This window comes from Balaenoptera borealis, assembly GCF_965194805.1.
Source record: "Balaenoptera borealis genome assembly, chromosome: 4".
Taxonomy (NCBI): Eukaryota; Metazoa; Chordata; class Mammalia; order Artiodactyla; family Balaenopteridae; genus Balaenoptera; species Balaenoptera borealis.
Window position 1 is genome coordinate 117,481,549 of NC_138861.1, and position 19,423 is coordinate 117,500,971.

The 19,423-nt window shown below is 35.2% G+C and overlaps 1 protein-coding gene across 8 annotated transcripts in view; it reads right to left on the reverse strand.

The window, feature by feature from the left end:
• TBCK (TBC1 domain containing kinase) overlaps window positions 1-19,423 on the reverse strand; it is a 243,420-nt gene that overhangs the window by 178,004 nt on the left and 45,993 nt on the right. For all 8 annotated transcript variants that reach the window (XR_014243643.1, XR_014243644.1, XR_014243645.1 and 5 more), the window contains 3 exons: window positions 18,049-18,122; window positions 13,345-13,486; window positions 9-69 (listed from right to left, as the gene is read on the reverse strand). Coding sequence is in view for 5 of the 8 variants with exons in the window: in XM_082389068.1 (XP_082245194.1) it covers window positions 9-69; window positions 13,345-13,486; window positions 18,049-18,122 (277 nt within the window). In the remaining 3 variants the exon portion in view is untranslated. The remainder of the gene's footprint in view (window positions 1-8; window positions 70-13,344; window positions 13,487-18,048; window positions 18,123-19,423) is intronic.

Sequence of the window (19,423 nt, forward strand, 5' to 3'; positions counted from 1 at the left end):
ACACTTACCCAGTGTAAGCAAAAATTTTAGTCTTTCAGAAATATCCAAACTCTGAAATAGTTTTCTTCCCTAAATAAAATGAGAAAAGAAATTCTTGTTAACATTTACATCATTCTTCCCCGGGAGGTCTTTTTTTTCAGCGCTGAAAATGATTTTATCAGTTACCTCTATTTCTCTTCAGAGGTTTTATTAGATTTTTTGAGTTGGCTCCACTAAAGAAAAATCATTGGTGATGTAACATTTTTTTAAATGTTGCATAATATTTAACACTTAAGCATTTCATATATCTAAGGATCATTACATTTTAGTTTGATCTCAAGCATTCTTCATTTTTGAGACCTACATTTACCTGGTTGTCTAGAGGAACTCCAGGAGTCTTATTTGATTAAAAGACCAAGATGCCATATTACCCTTTCATCAACCCAATTAATTCTTACTTATATAGCATGATCCAGGTAGTCTGTTATCTCCATTAAGAAACATTCCATGACACTCCTTCCTCTTCCCAAAGTGACTTAAGACAACCATTTTTGTGTTCCCATAGCACCTGGTATATTTCTTTATTTTAAGACACATACATTGTATTTTAGTTGTTTCCTTATTAGTTGGCTTCAGGGGGCTCCTTGGAATGGAGTCTTGAATCAAACACTTACAACTTTAATGATCATGTGTTGAGCAACTACTGAGTGCCAAGTTGGACTTTCTACCACCAATTATATAACTTGGGCAAATTACTTAACCACCTTAAGCCTCACTTTTCTCATTTATAAACTGGAATATTAACTATACATGCCACACAGGGTGCAGTGAAGGTTATATGATGTATAAAAAATTGCTTAGCATTTTCTGAATAAAGAAAATACTTCATAAATGTTGGCTATTATTATGTTTCTCTTATTATTAACAAATTAAACTTATATGATCATTTAAATAGACTTAGAAGGAAAAGGCTTAAGAAGATAGCTTGGTCTTTATGTAGAGAAAAAGAGACTCTGATTTTCTGTTTTTTTGTTTTTTTAATAGAGAGGAAAGAAATCTCTTAAAGACTTATGAAATTAGAACTACAGGTGGAGAGATCATTGAAAACAATTTGCCATTCCTCTCTCTCTTCTCAATCCCTTACACTACTATCAACATTAATCTTCTAGACCTAAATGTAAGGCCAGATACTATAAAACTCGTAGAGGAAAACACAGGCAGAACACTCTGACATAAATCGAAGCAAGATCCTTTTTGACCCACCTCCTAGAGTAATGAAAATAAAAACAAAAATAAACAAATGGGACCTAATTAAACTTAAAAGCTTTTGCACAGCAAAGGAAACCATAAACAAAACAAAAAGACAACCCACAGAATGGGAGAAAATATTTGCAAATGAAGCAACTGACAAGGGATTAATCTCCAAAATATACAAGCAGCTCATGCAGCTCAATAACAAAAAAAAAAACAACCCAATCAAAATAATGGGCAGAAGATCTAAACAGACATTTCTCCAAAGAAGACATACAGATGGCCAAAAAGCACATGAAAAGATGTTCAACAGCACTAATTATTAGAGAAATACAAATCAAAACTACAATGAGGGAGCACCTCACACTAGTTAGAATGGTCACCATCAAAAAAATCTACAAACAATAAATGCTGGAGAGGGTGTGGAGAAAAAGGAACCCTTCTACACTGTTGGTGGGAATATAAATTGGTACAGCTTCTATGGAGAACAGTATGGAGGTTCCTTAAAAAACTAAACTTAGAGCTACCATATGATCCAGCAATCCTACTTCTGGGCATATACTCTGAGAAAACCATAATTCGAAAAGATACATGCACCCCAATGTTCATTTGCAGCACTATTTACAATAGCCAGGACATGGAAGCAACCTAAATGTCCATTGACAGAGGAATGAATAAAGAAGATGTGGTACATATACACAATGGAATATCAGTCAGCCATAAAACAGAACGAAATAATGACATTTGCAGCAACATGGATGGACCTAGAGATTGTCCTACTGAGTGACATAAGTCAGACAGAGAAGGACAAATATCATATGATATTGCTTATAAGTGGAATCTAAACAAATGGTACAAATGAACTTATCTACAAAACAGAAATAGAGTCACGGATGTAGAAAACAATCTTAGGGTTACCAGGGGGAAAGGGATAAACTGGGAGACTGGGATTGACATATACACACTACTATATATAAAATAGATAACTAATAAGGACCTACTGTATAGCACAGGGAACTCTACACAATACTCTGTAATGACCTAAAAAGGGAAAAGAATCTAAAAAAGAGTTGATATATGTATAACTGATTCACTTTGCTGTACACCTGAAACTAACACAACATTGTAAATCAACTATACTCCAATAAAAATATTTAAAAAAGAACCACCTTAAAAAATTGATTTCAGTTTACTTAAAAACTTTAAATGGTCCTCCATACCTTACATAACTAAATATAAATCCCTCAATACAGCATTCAAAGTCTCCTAGGATATGGCTCCAATATAACTTTTCAGTTTAAATGCTTACTCTTTATCTATCCTGTGATGAAAACACATACACACACACACACGAAGCAGTTAAATTTGATTACTTGCAATACAGTGAACACACTCTGCTATTTAGATTCATGTTATTTCTCTACTAGTAATTTTTTCTTCGTGTCTATCAAAATTCTGTATAGTCAACCCTCACTATCCAAGGGGGGCTGGTTCCAGGACCTACCTGGATACCAAAATCCACTGATGCTCAAGTCCTTTATTTAAAGTGGCACAGTATTTGCATATAACCTACACACATCCTCCCTTATACTTTAAATCATTTCTAGATTACTTATAATACCTAATACAATGCAAATGCTATGTAAATAGTTATAAATACTATGTAAACAGTGCTGTTGCACAGCAAATTTAAGTTTTGCTTTTTGGAACTTCTTTCAGGAATCTTTTTTCAAATATTTTCAATCCATGGTTGGTTGAATCCGTAGATGCAGAATCCACAGATACAGAGGACCAACTATATCCTTTGTTTAATTCTTACTCCCAAATGTTAGTTTTGTGACTTAAAGAATTCAAAATTCAAAATCCTTTCTCTCAGCACTTTGATGGCACTGTCCCACTGTTGTCTTGCATTCACACTGCTAAGAAGTTTAATGCCAATCTAATTGTTATTCTTTGTAGGTAATATGTCTTTTCTCTGGCACATTTTAAGATTTTCTCAACACTGATAAAGACATCAGAGCTTAGTAAAGGCAGCTTAGCATGTTGGTTAAGGGTACATAAAGCTTTGGACACAGATTGATGGACACAAATCTGCTGAATTAGTTACTACTATGTTGTAGTAACAGGTTGTTTAACTTCTCTGTACCTCAATTTCCTAATCTGTAAAGTAAAGGTAGTAATTAGATAAACTTTATAAGACTGGCAAGAGTACGGATTGAGATAATAGATGTAAATACATTAGAAAATTACCTGGCTCTTACGAAGCGCTCAATAAATGTTATCCACTATTTCATCATTAGTCATCTCCTAAAAGTTTAGTATAAGATTTCTAGCTATTTGTTGTTGTTGTTGTTGTTTGTATGTTGTGATTTTTTTTCTTTTGCCTTGCAAGGTAATTAGTATGTTCTTTCAAATTGAGAACTTTACTCTCTACTTTTGATACTACTATAAGATATTAGAACATCTGAATCTATCTTCTAGGTCTTTTAAAATTTCATTTATACTTTCAATCTTTTTATCCCTTTGTGTCATATCCTGGGAGATTAACTCAGTGTTCAGTGTGTCCAGTTTCCTATGATCCAGTTTACGTTTTTTTTTTTTCTTAAAACTCTTAGCTGGTTCTCGCTTTTTTTCAGTAAATGTTCTTGATTCCTAGTTTCTGTAATTGTTTCATAAATTGAATTGTTTCCTTTGTCTCTTAAAGAACATGTACATTTATTATAAAGTCCTTTCTATTTGTAATAGAAAGTAAACTCTATTCGTTGTTCCTTTTTAATAGTAGAGGCCTACTGTAGATGCTTGGTGTTTCTTAGATATGTACTCATTTTTTAATACAGAATTCTCCTATACACGTTTTGGACTATGGAAACTTCTGGGTGACAGAGCAGCTGTACTGACTTCCTGGTAATATGGCAAGATCTTCCTAGCAAAGTGCTAGAGCTTTTTGTCTATTTCCTTAAAATTTCTAACCTGCCAAAAGTTCCCCTTGTTAATTGTTGGTGTGTTATCAATTTATATCTTAATACTTTGTATCAAATCTAAAGGTTTGATGAGGTAGAAGAAGATTTAATCCATCTTAAAACTGGACTCTAAACTTTAAGCACCACTTAAAATGTCATGAAGCCCCTATCATGGAATTAATATTTCCTTTCTTGGAATTCACACAGCTCTCTGTGTTTATCTTCAAAGTTTATGAATTTGCATTAATTTATAAGCTCTTTGACAATGCACCTGAATCACAGTTTATCCCTATTGCATTGCTATACACACTGTAAAGGCTCATCAACATTTGTTGAATCGAATTACTCATATGAGACATACCTAGATCATTAGTAAAGAGTTTAAATATAAATGATGGTAATAAAAAGGAAAAGCTACATACTTCACATTTACACTTATGTATACTTCATATTCCAATAAAATTCTTCATTAAGGCTATGATTTTAAACAAAAATGAGATTTACTATCACTTCATACCAATGAAAAGAAAGATGGTCTAGACAAAGGATAGCAAAGAATCAGAAAATCTGGCATTTTCCCTTAGAAAAAGCAGTGCCAATGTGTAAGCTACCATGTTATTGTGAATATTTAAATATTAATAATAAAAGCTACCATTTATGGACTGTTTGCAAAGCAACACCCTATACTAAGTACTTTATATACATTATTTCATTTAGTTTTTCCAACAGCTTTACAATATAGATACTATTATTATTTATGGAAGTAGAACCAAAGCCTTAAGAAGTTAGGTTAGTTACCCTAAGTCATACAACTATATTTTGCTGCATTAGATTTCAAACCCAGTTCTCTCTGACTACAAAAGGCTGTCTCTTAACTATTATGCTTTACTACCTCCACTGTTAAATTAGTTCTCAAAACACACAAAATGAAGAAAATAATGTCATCCTCATTCTTAGATATGGTAAAGATCAATGAGTTAATACTTCCAAAATACTTTAAAAATCTCTTGGAAGAGAGAGACCTTCAAGGTAGCGGAGGAGTAAGACGTGGAGATCACCTTCCTCTCCACAAATACATCAGAAATACATCTACATGTGGAACAACTCCTACAGAACACCTACTGAACGCTGGCAGAAGACCTCAGACTTCCCAAAAGGCAAGAAACTCCCCACGTACCTGGGTAGGGCAAAAGAAAAAAGAAAAAACATAGACAAAAGAATAGGGACAGGACCTGCACATCTGGGAGGGAGCTGTGAAGGAGGAAAAGTTTCCACACACTAGGAAGACCCTACACTGGCGGAGACAGGGGTGGCGGGGGGGAAAGCTTTGGAGCCACGGAGGAGAGTGCAGCAACAGGAGTGCAGAGGGCAAAGCAGAGAGACTCCCGCACAGAGGATCGGTGCCGACAAGCACTCACCAGCCTGAGAGGCTTGTCCGCTCACCCGCCGGGACAGGTGGGGGCTGGGAGCTGAGGCTCAGGTTTCGGAGGTCAGACCCCCGGGAAAGGACTGGGGTTGGCTGCGTGAACACAACCTGAAGGGGGCTGGTGCGCCACAGCTAGCTGGGAGGGAGTCCAGGAAAAAGTCAGGACCTGTCTAAGAGGCAAGAGACCATTGTTTCGGGGTGCGGGAGGAGAGGGGATTCAGAGCACCACCTAAACAAGCTCCAGAGACGGGTGCAAGCCACAGCTATCAGTGCAGAACACCAGAGACGGGCATGAAACGTTAAGCCTGTGTGTGAGCACAGGTCGCTAGCCACACCTCCCCTCCCGGGACCCTGTGCAGCCCACCACTGCCAGGGTCCCGTGATCCAGGGACAACTTCCCCGGGAGAACACATAGCATACCTCAGGCTGTTGCAACATCACGCCAGCCTCTGCCGACTAAGGCTCGCCCTGCATTCCTTACCCCTCCTTCCCCTGGCCTGAGCGAGCCAGAGCCCCCTAATCAGCCGCTCCTTTAACCCTGCCCTGTCGGAGCAAAGAACAGACGCCCTCAGGCAACCTACATGCAGAGGCGGGGCCAAATCCAAAGCTGAAACCCAGGAGCTGTGAACAAAGAAGAGAAAGGGAAATCTCTCCCAGCAGCCTCAGGAGCAGCAGATTAAATCTCCACAATCAACTTGATGTACCCTTCATCTGTGGAATACCTGAATAGACAACGAATCAACCCAAAATTGAGGTGGTGGACTTTGGGAGCAATGATATATATATTTTTTTCCTTTTTCTCTTTTTGTTGAGTGTGTATGTGTATGCTTCTTTGTGTGATTTTGTCTGTATAGCTTTGCTTTTACCATTTGTCCTACGGTTTTGTCTGTCCGTTTTTGTTGTTGTTGTTGTTGTTTTTAGTATAGTTTTTAACACTTCTTATCACTGGTGGATTTGTATTTTGGTTTGGTTGCTCTCTTCTTTCTTTTTTTTTTCCTTTTTAAAATTACTTATTAATTTTTTTACTTTTAAGAATTTTTAATTTTAATTATTGTATTTTATTTTATTTTATTCTTTCTTTCATTCTTTCTTGTTTTCTCCCTTTATTTCTGAGCCGTGTGGCTGACAGGGTCTTGGTGCTCCGGCCGGGTGTCAGGCCTATGCCTCTGAGGTGGGAAAGCCGAGTGCAGGATACTGATCCACCAGAGACCTACTGGCTCCACGTAATATCAAACGGCAAAAGCTCTCCCAGAGATCTCCATCTCAATGCTAAGACCCAGCTCCACTCAAGGACCAGCAACTACAGTGCTGGACACCCTATGCAAAACAACTAGCAAGACAGAAAAAGAAGCCCACCCATTATCAGAGAGGCTGCCTAAAATCATAAGGTCACAGACACCCCAAAACACAACACCAGACGTGGTCCTGCCCACAAGAAAGACAAGATCCACCCTCATCCACCAGAACACAGGCACTAGTCCCCTCCACCAAGACGCCCACACAACCCACTAAACCAACCTTAGCCACTGGGAGCAGACACCAAAAACAATGGGAACTATGAACCTGCAGCCTGAGAAAAGGAGACCCCCAAACACAGTAAGTTAAGCAAAATGAGAAGACAGAGAAACACACTGCAGATGAAGGAGCAAGGTAAAAACCCACCACACCAAACAAATGAAGAGGAAATAGGCAGGCTACCTGAAAAAGAATTCAGAGTAATGATAGTAAAGTGGATGCAAATGTTGGAAATAGAATGGAGAAAATACAAGAAACGTTTAACAAGGATTTAGAAGAACTAAAGAGCAAACAAACAATGATGAACAGCACAATAAATGAAATTTAAAATTCTCTAGAAGGAATCAATAGCAGAATAACTGAGGCAGAAGAATGGATAAGTGACCTAGTAGATAAAAGAGTGCAAGTAACTACTGCAGAGGAGAATAAAGAAAAAAGAATGAAAAGAATTGAGGAGAGTCTCAGAGACCTCTGGGACAACATTAAACACACCAATATTAGAATTATAGGGGTCCCAGGAGAAGAAGAGAAACAGAAAAGGACTGAGAAAATACTTGAAGAGACTATAGTTGAAAACTTCCCTAATATGGGAAATGAAATAGTTAATCAAGTCCAGGAAGCGCAGAGAGTCCCATACAGGAAAAATCCAAGGAGAAACACGCCAATACACATATCAATCAAACTATCAAAAATTAAATACAAAGAAAAAATATTAAAAGCAGCAAGGGAAAAACAACAAATAACATACAAGGAAATCCCCATTAAGGTTAACAGCTGATCTTTCAGCAGAAACTCTGCAGGCCAGAAGGGAGTGGCAAGACATATTTAAAGTGATGAAAGGGAAAAACCTACAACCAAGATTACTCTACCCAGCAAGGATCTAATTCAGATTCAACGGAGAAATTAAAACCTTTGCAGACAAGCAAAAGCTAAGAGAATCCAGCACCACCAAACCAGCTCTACAACAAATGCTAAAGGAACTTCTCTGGGCAGGAAACACAAGAGAAGGAAAAGACCTACAGTAACAAACCCAAAACAATTAAGAAAATGGTAATAGGAACATACATATCGATAATTACCTCAAATGTAAATGGATTAAATGCTCCAACCAAAAGACACAGACTGGATGAATGGATACAAAAACAAGACCCGTGCATATGCTGTCTACAAGACACCCACTTCAGACCTAGGGACACATACAGACTGAAAGTGAGGGGATGGAAAGAGATATTCCATGCAAATGGAAATGAATAGAAAGCTGAAGTAGCAATTCTCGTATCAGACAAAATAGACTTTAAAACAAAGAATGTTACAAGAGACAAAGAAGGACACTACATAATGATCAAGGGATCAACCCAAGAAGAAGATATAACAATTGTAAATATTTATGCACCCAACATAGGAGCACCTCAATATGTAAGGCAAATGCTAACAGCCATAAATGGGAAAATTCACAGTAACACAATCATAGTAGGGGACTTTAACACCCCACTTTAACCAGTGGGCAGATCATTCAAAATGAAAATAAATATGGAAACACAAGCTTTAAATGATACATTAAACAAGATGGACTTAATTGATATTTATAGGACATTCCATCCAAAAACAACAGAATACACTTTCTTCTCGAGGGTTCATGGAACATTCTCCAGCATACATCATATCTTGGGTCACAAATCAAGCCTTGGTAAATTTAAGAAAATTGAAAGCGTCTTTTCTGACCACAACACTATGAGACTAGACATCAATTACAGGAAAAAATATGTAAAAAATACAAACACATGGAGGCTAAACAATACACTACTAAATGACCAAGAGATCACTGAAGAAATCAAAGAGGAAATCAAAAAATACCTAGAAACAAATGACAATGAAAACACGACGACCCAAAACCTATGGCATGCAACAAAAGCAATTCTAAGAGGGAAGTTTATAGCAATACAATCCTACCTCAAGAAACATATCATATAAACAACCTAACCTTATACCTAAAGCAATTAGAGAAAGAAGAACAAAAAAACCCCAAAGTTAGCAGAAGGAAAGAAGTCATAAAGATCAGATCAGAAACAAATGAAAAAGAAATGAAGGAAATGATAGCAAAGATCAATAAAACTAAAAGCTGGTTCTTTGAGAAGATAAACAAAATTGATAAACCATTAGCCAGACTCATCAAGAAAAAGAGGGAGAAGACTCAAATCAATAGAATTAGAAATGAAAAAGGAGAAGTTACAACGAACACTGCAGAAATACAAAGGATCATGAGAGATTACTACAAGCAACTCTATGCCAATAAAATGGACAACATGGAAGAAATGGATACATTCTTAGAAAAGCACAACCATCCGAGACTGAACCAGGAAGAAATAGAAAATATAAACAGACCAATCAGAAGCACTGAAATTGAGAATGTGATTACAAATCTTCCAACAAACAAAAGCCCAGGACCAGATGGCTTCACAGGTGAATTCTATCAAACATTTAGAGAAGAGCTAACACCCATCCTTCTCAAACTCTTCCAAAAAATTGCAGAGGAAGGAGCACTCCCACACTCATTCTACAAGGCCACCATCACCGTGATACCAAAACCAGACAAAAATGTCACAAAGAAAACTACAGGCCAATATCACTGATGAACACAGATGCAAAAATCCTCAACAAAATACTAGCAGACAGAATCCAGCAGCAAAGTAAAAGGATCATGCACCATGACCAAGTGGGGTTTTTCCCAGGAATGCAAGGATTCTTCAATATATGCAAATCAATCAATGTGATGCACCATACTAACAAATTGAAGGAGAAAAACCATATGATCAACTCAATAGATGCAGAAAAAGCTTTTGACAAAATTCAATACCCATTTATGATAAAAACCCTCCAGAAAGTAGGCATAGAGGGAACTTTCCTCAACATAATGAAGGCCATATATGACAAACCCACAGCCAACATTGTCCTCAACGGTGAAAAACTGAAACCATTTCCTCTAAGATCAGGAACAAGACAAGGTTGCCCACTCTCACCACTATTATTCAACATTGTTTTGGAAGTTTTATCCACAGCAACCAGAGAAGAAAAAGAAATAAAAAGAATCCAAATTGGAAAAGAAGAAGTAAAACTGTCACTGTTTGCAGGTGACATGATACTATACACAGAGAATCCTAAAGACTCTACCAGAAAACTGCTAGAGCTAATCAATGAATTTGGTAAAGTAGTAGGATACAAAATTAATGCAGAGAAATCCCTTGCATTCCTATACACTAATGATGAAAAATCTGAAAGAGAAATTAAGAAACACTCCCATTTACCATTGCAACAAAAGAACAAAATACCTAGGAATAAACCTACCTAAGGAGAAAAAAGACCTGTATGCAGAAAACTATAAGACACTGATGAAAGAAATTAAAGATGATACAAACACATGGAGAGATATATCATGTTCTTGGATTGGAAGAATCAACATTGTGAAAATGACTGTACTACCCAAAGCAATCTACAGATTCAATGCAATCCCTATGAAACTACCACTGGCATTTTTCACAGAACTAGAACAAAAATTGCACAATTTGTATGGAAACACAAAAGACCCCGAATAGCAAAGCAATCTTGAGAAAGGAAAACGGAGCTGGAGGAATCAGGCTCCCTGACTTCAGACCTTACTACAAAGTTACAGTAATCAAGACAGTATGGTACTGGCACAAAAACAGAAATATAGATCAATGGAACAGGATAGAAAGCCCAGAGATAAACCCATGCACATATGGTCATGTTATTTTAGATAAAGCAGGCAAGAATATACAATGGAGAAAAGACAGCCTCTTCAATAAGTGGTGCTGGGAAAACTGGACAGCTACATGTCAAACAATGAAATTAGAACACTCCCTAACACCATACACAAAAATAAACTCAAAATAGATTAAAGACCTAAATGTAAGGCCAGACATTATAAAACTCTTAGAGGAAAACATAGGCACAACACTCTATGACATAAATCACAGCAAGATCCTTTTTGATCCACCTCCTAGAGAAATGGAAATAAAAACAAAAATAAACAAATGAGACCTAATGAAACTTAAAAGCTTTTGCACAGCAAAGGAAACCATAAACAAGACAAAAAGACAACCCTCAGAATGGGAGAAAATATTTGCAAATGAAGCAACTGACAAAGGATTAATCTCAAAAATTTACAAGCAGCTCATGCAGCTCAATATCAAAAAAACAAACAACCCAATCCAAAAACGGGCAGAAGACCTAAATAGACATTTCTCCAAAGAAGATATACAGATTGCCAACAAACACATGAAAGGATGCTCAACATCACTAATCATTAGAGAAATGCAAATCAACATTACAATGAGGTATCACCTCACACCAGTCAGAATGGCCATCATCAAAAAATCTACAAAGAATAAATGCTGGAGAGGGTGTGGAGAAAAGGGAACCCTCTTACACTGTTGGTGGGAATGTAAATTGATACAGCCACTATGGAGAACAGTATGGAGGTTCGTTAAAAAACTAAAAATAGAACTACCATACAATCCAGCCATCCCACTACTGGGCATATTCCCTGAGAAAACCATAACTCAAAAAGAGTCATGTACCACAATGTTCACTGCAGCTCTATTTACAATAGCCAGGACATGGAAGCAACCGAAGTGTCCATCGACAGATGAATGGATAAAGAAGACGTGGCACATATATACGATGGCATATTACTGAGCCATAAAACGAAATGAAATTGAGTTATTTGTAGTGAGGTGGATGGACCTAGAGTCTGTCATACAGAGTGAAGTAAGTCAGAAAGAGAAAAAGAAATACTGTATGCTAACACATACATATGGAATCTGAAAAGAAAAAAATGGTTATGAAGAACCTAAGGGCAGGACAGGAACAAAGACGCAGATGTAGAGAATGGACTTGAGGATATAGGGAGGGGGAAGGGTAAGTTGGGACGAAGTGAAGAGTGGACTTATATATACTACCAAATGTAAAACAGATAGCTAGTGGGAAGCAGCCACATAGCTCAGGGAGATCAGCTGGGTGCTTTGTGACCACCTAGGGGGGTGGGATAGGGAGGGTGGGAGGGAGCCGCAAGAGGGAGGAGATATGGGGATGTACGTATATGTATAGCTGATTCACTTTGTTATAAAGCAGAAACTAACACACCATTGTAAAGCAATTATACTCCAATAAAGATGTTAAAAAAAAATCTCTTGGAAGACAGAACAACAGATGAATAATAAAAATGTGTGCCTCTAAAGACCTTATTGTCCATGTAGACAAACATGACAAATGCTAAAATAGAAAAGGAGAGAAAAGAAGACAGGAACTAACCCTGGCAGGTATTTGGAGGGAGGATCGACAAAATATTAGTTGTCTCTCCAAGTCCATCCTGATCTTCTTTCTCAATATTTAGGCATTTCTATTCTGCTGAACCTACATGTGGCCACATGAGTAAAGTGCCACTAGTGAAAAGAACAGAGTTGATATCTCCAACTTTTACATCATCTTTTTAAAGACAGTTACCGTGAATTCACTCCTCTCCTTTCCTTATGGCTAAAAAAGAGGATAAAGAGAGCATCTTTGGAAATCAGGTGGTGAGAATGGTGGCGCCATTTCTGATAGCCTAAGTTTTTGCATGATGTCGTGGAATAGAGCCCACCCTAACTTTCTGTGGACCGTTACATGAGGGAGAAAAACATCTGTGTTCTTTAAGCTACTGCAGTTTTAATTCCTTTGTTTTTAATAGCTGTATAGTCTTTATTACCCTAATAAATATAGAGGACATTTCGGGAAGGCCTCATAAAAAGCCAACTCAGTTACAAAGTGAGTCTTATAGGAGACAGAATAAGAGAGGAGAAGGGATTTAAGGAAGAAAGAATACCACAGAAGGGAGAGAGAGCATGAACATACCAAAGAGTGTAAGCAGTTTTAGTGTAAATGTTTCTAAATATGCTTAATTTTTTACACTTAGTACAGTGTAAATTTTTAATACTTCATAAAAGCACCAATATTTCTAGATATACCAAAATAATATACAAATAAATTGTCAAACAGGATTTTTTAAGAAGTCAAATTGAGATTTTTTCCCCTGTTATCTAGTCAATTTGCAAAGCAAAAACATGCTACTGATATTACTAAATAGGCTTCGTATCCAAAAATACTTTTCTAAGAAACACACAATTTATTTTTATGAGTTTACTATTTCTTTATACATACCACACAAAGCTCAAATAAAATGATTCCAAGAGACCACACATCTGATTTGGGGCCAGAAGGCAATGGTTTCTCACTTGGCACATGATCATTGGTTTTGAAAATTCCTTGTGCAATTACCTCAGGTGCCAAGTATGATGGATACCTAAAATGGTATATTTTAGAAATGAATAATTACTATGAGCTAGAAAGGGGGAAAGAAGTATGTAGTGGTACAATTTTACTATCAGTACAGTACAACCTATGTAAAAGCTCAATGCAATTAAACGAACAACTCTTTCTAGGAAGAATTCTAAACTAACCATAATACAGGCTTTTATGTCTAGGAATCAAGAGCAAATACATGAGTCTCAAATAATTTAAAACCTATCGTGTCTCTGCAATATTAGCTCCTTTCTTTGCTTTCCTCTGTGTTAACACATTGCCTTCTTGCAGCCTTCCAGGTTTCCAGGCGTTTTTCCTTCTTCCTTACTGCCTATCTTCTCTTTATACTTAACTCTTATTTAAAGCATGTATTATCTTTGAAAATAGTATTTATTCTTTTGAATAGTAGCAATGTCAAAATCTGTAAAAATATATAAATTAAAAGGTAAGACTCTCTCCCATCTCTGTACTCCAGTCACCCACACATATGTATGTATAAATAAACTTGATCACCCATCATCATTGCCCCATAGGGAAGCATACTATATGCACTATTCTGTACCCTTTTTCACTCAAAATATATTTTAGAGACCATTCTAAAAAAAAAAGTATAGATTTGCCTCATTCTTTTTGAAAACGGCCAATAATTTCATTGTATTGATGCATTTAATTTACTTGATGCAACCCTGAAGAAGGATATGTTGGAAGTTCCACTCTTTTGCTATTACAAACAATGCTGACATGGATATATTACAAATATTCCCTTTCCCATGAATGTGTATGTGTAGATGAAAGACAAATTCCTAGACATGGCACTACAAAGTCATAAGGTAGATGCATTTTAAATTCTGATACATGTTGCCAAGTTGACCTTTCAGGTTATGGCAAGTTATATTCTCATAAGCAATATATGAGTGCCTATTTCCCCTTACCTTCACCAACACAAGTTTTTTGAAAATTGCTTTAGTAAATACAAAAGACAGAATATTAAATGAATAAGGTATAAAGAATAAAGTTTAAAAGAACACCCATGTACCTATCAAGAAGTTTAAGTAAAGAATATGAAATTATCACTAAAGGTCCCTCTCTGCTTCTCCCTAATTATACCTCCCTGGTATCCCCCAAAAGGAACAGACAACTGGAATTTTTGTGTTTATAATCTTCTTCCATTTCTTTATAGCTTTACCATATGTTTGCAACCCTAAAACGTATATTGTTTAGTCAAGCATATTTCTGAATTTTATAGTATTGGAATTATGCTGATGGTATTCCTTTGTGATTTGCTTTTTTAATCAATGTTATTTAAAAGAGCAATGCATATTGTTGCATGTAGATTTAAATCATTAATTTTTACTTCTATTTTATGAATATATCATAATTTATTCATTCTAATGTCAATGGGCATTTAAGTTATTTCCTGTCTTTTATATTATAAACAATGTTGCTAGAAATACTATGTGTACATCTGCAAAAGTTTCCCCAAGGGTATAAACCTAGGATTGAATTTCTAGGCCATAAGACATGTGCACTTTCAACTTTATAGTATCATGCCAAATGTTTTTTGAAAGGGATTGTATCAATTTATACTCCCACGAGCAGTGTACAACAGATCCTATTGCTTTCTTCTCCAACACCTGTTAGACAGCAGTGACAGACTTTCTAATGTCTGGCCATCTGGTGGGTGGGACCTACACACTGTTGTAGTTTTAATTTGTATTTCCTTGATAACTAAAGAGGCTGAGGCACATTTTCATACACATAAATTTGTACTATGACGTCATTTTACCCTAAGGTGATCATATTGATCTTCTAAATGAATGTGTGAAATCTCTGGAGACAAGTGAAGTCTAGTAGAAAAGCAATGAACTTAATATTATAATACCTGTATTCTAACTTCAGTCCTATCACATATTCTATATATGATTTGGGTTTCTTAATCTATAAAATAGGAATAATAATGCCTACCTCACAAAACTGTTATAAATATTAGTGAATACATAAAGAAATTTTATAAAAATGAAAAATCTGACACATATGCAATGTTTTAGTTTTGTCATCATTAGCATGATACATTCAGAAGGTAAACTGTTCATTTTTAATCCTGATTTCCAGCACATCTAACCCCAAAATAACAGCATGGGTAGTGAAAAGTCAAGCAATACTACGGGTAAATTGTTATATCTAAAACTTCTGATTGGTGATCTCTGGAAGTATAGAGGTGACTTTTGCTCCCAAAATTCTAATTTCCTTTCTGTCAAGGACTTGTTAAGTTAATTAATAAAAATAATAAAACAAGATTTTTTAATGTAGATTATCTCCTTCAACAAGTGTCTCTTCTTTAGCATAGCATTTTAACACTCTTACTGGAACTCTGCCATGAGTATGACTGGTGAGATAAATGTAAGTGGCTTTCACCATCTGTCTGATGCTTTAACAAGGTATTAAGCTACTGGCCAAATAAAATGAATGTCCAATTTCTAACTCTTTACAATATTTTGAAACAGATGTTAACATTTTACTTTGCTGTTCTTTAATATTTGTCTTTTGAATCAACTGCAAGCTTCTTCTGGTGTAAATATTTTCTTTCATGACTTAGCTGTTTGATCACTTTATTTTTCCTGGCTAATGTTTCACATTTTGCTCTTTGATACTTTCTGGTCAGACCTTTTGGGTCAAAGACTTCAAAGTAAGCCAAACCAAACGGCACATGAGACCAATTCTATCCAAGCATTTTAAATTCAAACACAACTCTTCAAAATCCTTGATGTGCTTTAAGAAAAATCACTTCCTTTCTTCTATTCATCATTATAACCTAAAGAACCTTTAAGTAAAAGGCAAAAAATTAAAGTAATTTTTGTTTGTATTGTTTTTGGAGTTCTCTCTCATACAAATTTAGACAAAATGAAGAAGCACATTCACTACAGCTGCCTAAAAGCTATTTTAAAAGGCAATTATTACATATGATGAAGATACCAGAGCTTTATTATGAGCTTAATTTTATTATTTCAAAAGGTTTTTTTTAAAACAAATAGAGCATAGGCTATTTTTACAAAATATTGTTTTTGTGCTTGTGAAAACAATTGTTTGTTGCCTACAACCACAAGTTTTGGTATGTAAAACTATAAGACTATGAAATTATGCACATTAATAAGTAGGCCATCAAACAGAAAATTTCCCATTAAATAATGAGCTTCTTGAAGAATGGGAACCTATCTTATCCATGTTTGTATATCCAGCAGCCATAATTAAAGGTATTTGATAAATATTTTCTTAATAAATAAAGGAAGGAATGACTAAACAATTTATTTTAAGATTAATAGCTATGGCCAAGCTAATGAAAATTTTAAGTGACAAAACTATAAGCTAACTTACAAAGATAAAAGGTAATTTATAAATGAGACCTTTTTTTAAAAACATCTAATTAAGTTTTTAGGCAATGTTTTCCTGCAGAAACATATTCCATGACTCCAAACCATAATTCCCAATAATGGAGTGACAGAACTGACTTTAGGAAGCCCAAAGAGCAAAACACAAATGGATACTATTAAACAGAATCTCACAGCAATTAAGAAATATGCTTAAGGTCTCTAGAGAATTGTATTGTATCATTTTAATTTGCTGGTTTTGATAATTATTTTGTGGTTATGTAAGAAAATTCCTTACTTTAGGAAATACAAACTGAAGTATTGAGGGGTAAAAGGCCATTATATACACTAATAATTCTTAAATAATTCAGAAAAAAAATTATATTATACACAAATACACATACATGTGTAAGATAAAAGAAAGAGAGAAAACAAATGTAGTGAAATGTTAACATTTGGGGAGTCTGAGTTAAGGCTATACAGGAAATTTTTGTACTATTTTGTAACTTCTATGTATCTAAAATAATGTCAAAATTAAACACTTATAAAAGAATTATATTATTAACATGTTTAAAAAGCAACCAAACAATAAATATAATACAAACATCTATATCAAAGCATTCAATTGAGTCCAGGATGAAATAAACTTTCATTCCTTTTTTGGAGGCTAACATAAATCTGGAATTCCATATCAGAACCTCTCCAAACTTAAATACAGACTTTCAGTTAGAGAATCCACCCCATTACCTCTGATAGCTACAGTGACCCGACTTGAAGCTTAATGTACAATTACATCTTAAAGAACAGGGAATTAAACTTAGAAATATTAGAAGATAATATGATAGTGATTTTTCTGTCTTTTGAGGAACATACATTATCATTAAGTGAGAATCTTGTCAGCCTTCTTGCCTTAAATTTACCTAATTCCGAATGAAATAAAATTAATTTTAGTAAGCATTATAAGGTGAAGAAAGTCAATAATCTGCTAGCCTCACTACCAATTCAATGAAAGATCAACCTCAGGGACCTTTTGTATGCTGGGAAAAACTCATTGTCTACTCTTAGAAGTATATGCAAAATTAAGATATTTTTAATTTTAAAAAGGTAGTTTTATGTCAAAAATAATAAATTAACAAAATACACACTTCATTAAAGATTAGAAAGTTTAAGACGGAACTCAGAAAAAAATAATTCTTACCCAATTGGGAAATCAACATCATCACCATATGCTGTCATGTGATAAAGTCCAAATTTAGCCAATTTAACATGTCCCTACAATAATAAAGGAAGAAAAAAAATCATCATAAAATATTTTAATATCACTGACAGGGAAAATTATGATTATACATTTTATAAGTAAGGACACTATCATATAGTCAGATACATTTAGAAAATGTTATATTTTAATTTGCCATAACTTTATTAAAAACTATTTGTCAGTGTTTGAAGTCTGCTTTATATTCATTACAAACATATATATACACACACACATATTTTTTTATATATATATATCAAAATGACAAATAACATTTAAAACTTTTTGCTGCTTATATTTTCTGGGCTTCTCTAAATAGCAAAAATGTTCTTAGTTGTCTTGAATCCTCAATTAGAATATATTGTGGTAATTTTCACAGAAGAAAATTTTTTCAGGGAGTTGCAAGTCCATTCACAATGTTATAATTTAAACTTGACATGGACGTTTTTAACTTGAAAAGGTCAGTTCACAAATCAAGATATTAGTGAATCTGCTTGATTCCCAACAATTTTTTATACTGTTTGAGAATAAGCATAATTATCACAAAAGCAAGATTCTTAAAAGGCAAAACAAATTTTATAAATACCTTACGTTTTTCCCCTTTTAGATGTTTAAGACTTAAAAAAAACATAGTCAATTTAAAAGTTGTTTTCTTTTTCTCAAGAACTCTATTTCCCAGAATTACAAAACGTTTATATTTTAAAACAATTCAGACAGTTAGATACTCTACTACCGTAAGTATGAAATTAATGAGCACCATTTTATCTTTATTTTTAATATCATAGGGTATATACTGAAAGTCTGGAAGAAAGTCAGAGAAAAAGAATAATCCTACTAATACAAAAAATAATACCCCAGAGGGCTTCCCTGGTGGCGCAGTGGTTGAGAGTCTGCCTGCTGATGCAGGGGACATGGGTTCGAGCCCTGGTCTGGGAGGATCCCACATGCCGCGGAGCAACTGGGCCCGTGAGCCACAATTGCTGAGCCTGCGCGTCTGGAGCCTGTGCTCCACAACAGGAAAGGCCGCGATAGTGAGAGGCCCGCGCGCACCGCGATGAAGAGTGGCCCCCGCTTGCTGCAACTAGAGAAAGCCCTCGTGCAGAAACGAGGACGCAACACAGCCATAAATAAATAAATAAATAAATAAATAAAAAGAAAGTCTTTCTTCTAAAAAAAAAAAAAAACCCCAGAAAAAGTTTCCTCAAAACTATTTTATATGCTTATGAAAAAGAATGAAATTATAATTATTCCTGAAAAAATACCACCTTGCTACCCATAATTCTCTTAGAGGTTGACTATCTTCTTAGAAATCCCCCAT